Consider the following 7069-nt stretch of genomic DNA (forward strand, 5'->3'; position numbering starts at 1 on the left):
CAGACAATGGTAGCCTTGGCCTTGCCCCCACCCATTTCAGTGCTTCCGACAACTGGTGTTTCGATCTGCTACCCGCTTGTATGTCCTGAGGACCTGGAAATGTTCCCTAGCACTTCTGTGGTCTCTATCAGGTTGAGTTCCGCGATACCAACTATCGAGAAAATCCCGAATGCGTGTCTGGGCATCGGCTATGCCGCTGGTCCTGGCTTGACTGGCCGTCTCCTTCCAATCCACCGTCTCCCACACGGCGCCAGTCGCCGGATTGTTGCCCAAGTTCTGCGTGTGTATCGTCATCGTGCCGCCCAGCGAGGCCCTGGCCGCATTTAAGAGGTAAGGGCCATGGTCTCCGGCGCGCGCAACACTAATCTTCTCTCTGGTACTGTCGAAATCCTCCCACAGTTGCTTGTTGGCGACGGTACTCTTTTTCATCCACACGTCGTTGACTTTTTTGGTGAGTTTTATGAGGTAATCGTTGTATTCGTACGTATTCTTCATGGCAGAGTAGGGCGGAAAGTTGGGAACCCTGCCGCGGCCCCGTGTGGTAAAGATTCGATAACAATTTTCGGCGGTTCGCTGAGTATCAAGCCTTCTAGTGGCGGGGTCCAAGACTTGCCAACCCCTTGGCGTAGGCGCATTGCCCATAAAATGCGTGAGTTCGTCGAAATTGCATCGGGTGCCAGCTCTGGAGCGACATGGGTTCCAGTCACCATCGCACTGTTTGGTGCCGTCATTCCACCGACTGCATCTGAAGCCGAGTGTTTGATCCATCTCAGGGTTGAGTGCATCGATTTCGTAGGCCTGGAACAGCCAGACGCGCTCAAGGCACCCCTGATATCCTCCAGCCCAAACGGCTGCGGAAAGGTAAGAAAGAGCGAGGAAGAGAGAGACCCTCATATTGACTGCAGCTAAAGGAGGCAGTACAGAAGAGCTGACGGTGACGACAAAAGAGGTGTCCAAGTTCGAGAGACGGAGCAACGGATGGATGATATTAATTGACGAGTTCCTTAGTCTAGGAATATTGATCAGTTCTGCAGCTCACGTCTGCCCGCGCCACGGACTATCCGACAATGCGGGCCCAATCGAATGGTGCGTGGCACGAGTACGGTGGGCTCAGATCAGCCCGTGTCCTATTAGAACCTCGAACCTTTGGCGGACTTGGCCGCTTCATTCCTTTCCCCTTGGCATCTGACTGTTAAACTGTGCCGCATATGCAATGTTCGGCGGGATCCACTATCCCTTGAGTTAGCACTGAGTTAGCAGGTAGTATTTGGTTGGGGATGTCTTGGCACCGGCCAATGTTGCTTAATGAAGCATATATGTACAACGACACTTAATCTATGCGTCGATAGAGGCCGAGGCCGTTCTTGTCAGCTTTGTGTCGGACACGTTACTAGGCTACTCGAAGAGTTGTTTTAGGCTCGAAAATTCGTGATCCGGGATCACCAGCTTGAGATCTGCATTCCAAAGTCACTCATATCCCCCTAGTATTAAGCCAGGCTCACCTGTGCTCATCCTCTTCCTTCTTCGTCTCCTCTTCCTCTCTTGCATCTTCTTTCTCTAGTGCAAGGGACTCCTACTTTTTCTTTTCTGCTTGCGCAGTATCTCGCCATAATGAAAACTTCATTACGCCATTTCCTTCCCTATGCCTTGCTTGCTAGAGGTGCTTCAGCATCCCCTTCCGATGTCGAGGTCTCACGCGGAGTCGAAGATAATGCAGGTGATCTTGACGAGTGGCTGGCAGCAGCCACGCGAGTGTCACTGGAGGCGCTCAAACTATGCCCTATCTCATGCGGCATGACGGGGAACAGCACATCCAGGGATGGGTGGTTCTTGTTCCCTGACGCTACAAAGTTGGCGGCGTGTAACGAGACCATGCTGCTCGACATGGTCGTCCAGACCGCGGCCAAGGACGACAAAACCGCCCAGACGATCATCAGGGCATGCACAGCTGACTATGACTCGGGAGTGAAGGTCGCATTTGTACCTGACGACAGCAAGGCATCTCTCTGTACAACCGCCAATCGAGTCCTGGAGGAGGCTTCTATATATATGCACCATCCCAAAGTCGGCAACGATGATGAGTTTTCTGTCAATCATCTCCTGTCTGCGGGGCGTCAGATCAGCAGCCATCTCGCATTACAAAAGCCTTCCTGCACAAACAACGCGATAGAGTTTGCTTATTCTAAATCATCAGCCATTGGTCTCTTTGCCGGAGCCGAGATTCATCAGCACGGAGTCACCTTGGAAGTTCTCAAGAAGCTGCTGGAATACGCACAGGACAAGGCCATCTCAAAGACCTTTGTCATCCAGCTATGTGGAACCGATGGCCGCGGCGCAGATTACAACATCGGAATGGTTGCCACCAGCGAAAAGAACCTTCCCTTCATCCACGAGACTGTCAAGACTTGGGCCGATGGAGGGTGCGTTTCTCAAGGCGATGCAGCCGAAGACTGGATGAAAGTCACTCTACGCGTCCCCATCACTGTGGAGGCCATCCCAAATAACGGCACTGAATTCAACAACACGACACCCGCTCACCTTGGGGCAAGATCACGCCTTAACATCCGGGCGGATTGCAAGACAACCACAGTTCAGTCGGGCGATGGCTGTTGGGCCGTGGCTAAAAGGTGCGGGATAAGTCAAGACAACTTGAAGAAGTATAACCGCGCCAATGTTTGCGAAACTCTTGTCAAGGACGAAAAGGTCTGCTGTAGCAGCGGCACCTTACCCAACACTTTACCCCCCGGAAATTCAGATGGGACATGCAAAACAAGGTCCGTTATAGGCGGCGATACCTTCGCCTCGCTCGCCTCCAAGTGCGGCATCAACGTGCCGGATTTCACAAAGGCCAACCCCAAAGTCGATCCTGCGAAACTTGCTGTGGGCCAACAAGTTTGCTGCACAAGCGGCAAGATGCCGGATCTAAAGCCCAAGCCCGATGCCAAGGGCAACTGCGCTACATATACGATCAAAAAGGATGACAGCTGCTCCGTGATTGCGGCTGCCCGTGGCCTACAGGTGACAGACCTCGAGACCTTCAACAAGAAGACCTGGGGCTGGAACGGTTGTAAGCTTATCTATCCTGCTTTCAAGATGTGTGTGAGCACAGGAAACCCGCCCCTGCCTGCCAACGTTCCGGTAAGTTGCTTCTTTCTCCCGTCATGTATCGTTTCGAATGGCTTGACTGATGATTGGTTTCTACAGAACGCTGTGTGTGGACCAACGGTAAGAACGTTTCTCCAGCATGGGCATGAGATTATCCAAGCTAACATGCTTGCGTTAGATGAACGGGACCATACAGCCCCCGGTAGGCACAGATTTGGCCACCCTCAACCCATGTCCGCTAAATGTTTGCTGTAACATATGGGGTCAGTGTGGCACGACTGACGACTTTTGCGTTATCTCAAAGTCGGAGACTGGGGCGCCTGGAACGTCAGCCCCAGGGGAAAATGGATGTAAGTGTTCCGTCCAATGCTTAAGTATTCTGGACTATAGTTTTTGCCAAGATCATGCGTCCCATTATCCCGTCATTTTGATCGTGTCTCATCGTTTGGGGGGCATATGGCTGATTGCGAGGATCAGGTATCAGCCACTGTGGCAGAGATATCATCAAAGGGCCAGCTCCGGCGCAAAAGATCAAGGTCGCGTACTATGAGTCTTGGAATCTTGGCCGCAAGTGCTTGAACATGTGGGTCGACGAGATCGACACAAGCTACACACACATCCACTTCGCCTTTGCAAACATCACAAGAGGCGACTTCAACGTCGACATCAGCGACGAAAAGGCCAAGGAGCAGTTTGAGATCTTCAAGGGTATGACGGGCGTCAAGAAAATTATTTCGTTCGGTGGCTGGGACTTCAGCACTGCGCCCGGGACCTTTTCGGTACTTCGCGAGGCCGTCTTGCCCGCCAACCGCGACAAGTTCAAGAGTAATCTCATTGCTTTCATGAATAAGCACAATCTCGATGGAATTGACGTCGACTGGGAGTATCCTGGAGTGAGTGGTCCACTTCATTCCGTTGTACAAATCTTGGCAGGACTAACATGAGAATTTCTAGGCTCCTGATATTCCTTCCATCCCCAGCGACGACCCCCAGAATGGTATGAACTATTACAAACTTCTTTCCAGTCTGAAAGCGTCCGTGGGCTCTTCCAAATCAGTTTCCTTTGCGGCGCCAGCTTCCTTTTGGTACCTCAAGTCGTTCCCTATCAAGCAAATGGCCCAGGATATTGATTACATTATCTACATGACATACGACTTGCACGGGCAGTGGGACTACGGTAACAAATGGTCTTCCCCTGGCTGCATGTCTGGTAACTGTTTGAGGTCTCATGTCAACGAGACAGAGACCAAGGATGCCCTTTCGATGATTACCAAAGCTGGCGCTCCATCCAACAAGGTTGTCGTCGGTGTTGCCAGTTACGGCCGATCGTTCAAGATGGCACAGGCTGGTTGCGACTCGGAGGGATGCAAGTTCACGGGGTCACCTCGTGTGTCCAATGCTGCCAAAGGACGTTGTACGGATACCGGGGGATATATCTCCAATGCAGAGATTGGCGAAATTATCAAGGCTGGCAAAATTAACAGGCAATGGAAGAAGGAAGGCTCTAACATCATGGTGTACAACGACACCGAGTGGGTAGCATACATGGATGATGACACGAAGAAGACTCGGTCTGCGTTCTATGACTCATACAATTTCGCTGGCACCACAGACTGGGCTGCCGACTTGCAGGCATTTACTGAGTAAGTTGCATAACTGTCATGCCACACTTGGATCTGTTCATTATACTGACATCTTGCAGTGGAAGCGATGATTCTGACGATGCAGAAGCGTACGTTGACGAACATTACTGGCCTGCCTGCACAGGCTCATATACCACACTCCAACAGCTCGAGGATCGGAAAGGCTCGATACCTGCTCCCTGCGTCGAGCAGTATCTTGTCGATGTTCAGGTTGCTGTTTTGGAAGCAGCCTTGAAAAAGTATGAGGATCTGATTGATAGGGGCTACGACAAGAAGTTCCAGATCTACGAGGGATTCGTCAAAGCCCAGATCCCCGACCAAATCAACAACTTCATGGCCAGCGACAAGGTAGACAAATATTTCAAGTGCAAGGAGACTAAGCGCGTTGTGTGCTGCTCTGATGGGTGCAGATTTGACAGCTGTGCCCATGACTGTGTCAAAGGCAACGACTGCAAGGGTGGCAAGGGCACAATCGACATGGACAAGTGCCCGAAAATGGAGTTTGAATTCCGCACGTTAGATCCAACAGATATCCCCAACGCCACGTTCATCCTCGCAGATCCCAAAGGCTTCTACGCAGACATTGGAGAGACATGGGGAATAGACGAGTCGTGGTTCATGTTTGACAGGAGGCACATGAGGACGAACAACGGTTGCCAGTTCGCTGGCAAGGACGTCCAGGCCTGCATAGCCGAGAATGACAACTGGTTCTTCAACTATCCTCTCGTCAACTACGACAAGGTCAAAATTTACAATCCTAAGAAGGTCATCGGCGACTCCTTCCCCAAGGCGAACGAGATGCTCGACCGATTCAAGATCGTGGATCAGTTTGGTGACTGGGACGAGCTCATGCAATTATCCGACTTAGTCGATGCCACGTCCCTGCCCGCATTCTCAACCCAGGAGGCCGTTGACAGCATGGAGAAGATCGTGGAAAAGGCTGATGAGATCAAGAAGAAGGAACGTGAGGAGTTCATTCTCAACTTCATCACGGGGCTGCTCTTCTTCATCCCTATGGTGGGTGAAGCCGCCGGCGCTGCTGGTTTGACGGCTGTTCGTAGTCTACTTCGCCTTCTCGGTGCGGCTGGTGATGCCGGCATGACGCTCTACGATGTGGTCCAAAATCCCCAGAATGCTTTTATCACGGTCTTCAGCTACTTGGCTGGCGCCGGTGTCGGGCGTGCGGGTTTCAGGAACGCTGCCAACTCGAGGCGAGGCATGAGCTCTAAGGAATATGACAGCCTTGGAAATGTCAAAGGGAACCTAGACAAGGTTCAAAATCTCCGAGGGCTTATTTGCTCCATTTAAGATGGGCAAGGGATGGACGGAGACCAAAGGTTGCGAGCAATTACCTAGACAAATACTACCTAGACAAATATTTACCAAACCTCCTACCTGAAAATGTATATAATATGGATAAAAATTTCTCCATGTTCCAGGTGTACTCAACCTGAGCGCCAGGTTAGTGAAGGAGAGAACTGAATGTCACGTGATATCGCGCGGAAATGGCCTCGAATGTCCAGGATGCTTCTTGCAGAAGGCTAACAAGGGTTACACACGGATGCAAGGTCTCTATTATCGGCAGATGTAAAGTCCTGCAGACAAAGCTAAAACCTGCGGTCAACGTTGTGATCACGTGGTTGGACTGTGCCTGGATAGGGATTGCGCATCACGAGGAGTTGGCATGCTTCAGTGAAGGGTAGGCGCCAAACCGGGTTGACGGCGATCAAGAGGAGGCTAAATAGCCACCTCGCCCCACTCGCCTTCCTGAAGGCAAAAATATATGTAGCTTTTGTTACGGGAGGGCTCTGAATGATGTCAGATCCGTTTCCCAGACCCGTCAGCTCCGCAGTACAATACCTCTGCAGCTATGGAACCATTCAGGAGCGCTGCCGGAGGCTGGGTCGTCATGCACGGTTCACACCTGCCCCACACCAGGTGACAAGAAAGTTCCACGTTCAAGGATCGCACGGACCTCACTAGGCCAGGTCCCTATCAGGCAAGGACCCTTTCTTCAAGCTTTAATATTGCTCCACCACACTTTAGCTTTACCCTGGGCAGCAACAGATCTCTTATTTCCATTTGGGGCCTTCATCACTGTTGCTAGATTGATTCTCCGAGCCTAATTGGACTATCTGCTTTAGTTCGTATGCTTTCATTACCTGGACGCTAAGCAAAAGCTAGAGGGGAAGCGGATTAAGACAAGGTGTGTAGCTAAAAGCTGTTGTATTAATAAAGGTAATGAAGCTAGTTATTAAGCGGAAGAAGGAAAGATATAACGTAATCCACAAGTTAGTGGCCCGCACAAGCTAGTGGCCCAC

General features: G+C 51.3%; 2 protein-coding genes across 2 annotated transcripts; one reads left to right on the forward strand and one right to left on the reverse strand.

Annotated features, from left to right (window-relative positions):
* Positions 1-144: 144 nt before the first annotated feature.
* BDZ99DRAFT_345753 (uncharacterized protein) lies at positions 145-894 on the reverse strand (the record flags this gene model as incomplete). The annotated part of the gene is made up of 1 exon (XM_033714434.1): positions 145-894. A coding segment is annotated over one exon (750 nt), but the record flags the coding sequence as incomplete, so codon positions are not given.
* A 717-nt stretch (positions 895-1611) lies between these two features.
* Positions 1612-6068, forward strand: BDZ99DRAFT_532521 (putative glycosyl hydrolase, family 18; the record flags this gene model as incomplete). The annotated part of the gene is made up of 6 exons (XM_033726482.1): positions 1612-3138; positions 3205-3225; positions 3284-3455; positions 3583-3998; positions 4060-4748; positions 4808-6068. The coding sequence occupies 6 exons, from the start codon at positions 1612-1614 to the stop codon at positions 6054-6056; spliced, it is 4074 nt and encodes a 1357-aa protein (XP_033576777.1). The 3' UTR covers positions 6057-6068.
* Between the last annotated feature and the right edge of the window lie 1001 nt (positions 6069-7069).

The sequence above is a fragment of the Mytilinidion resinicola genome, assembly GCF_010093595.1.
Source record: "Mytilinidion resinicola strain CBS 304.34 unplaced genomic scaffold BDZ99scaffold_10, whole genome shotgun sequence".
Classification (NCBI taxonomy): domain Eukaryota; kingdom Fungi; phylum Ascomycota; class Dothideomycetes; order Mytilinidiales; family Mytilinidiaceae; genus Mytilinidion; species Mytilinidion resinicola.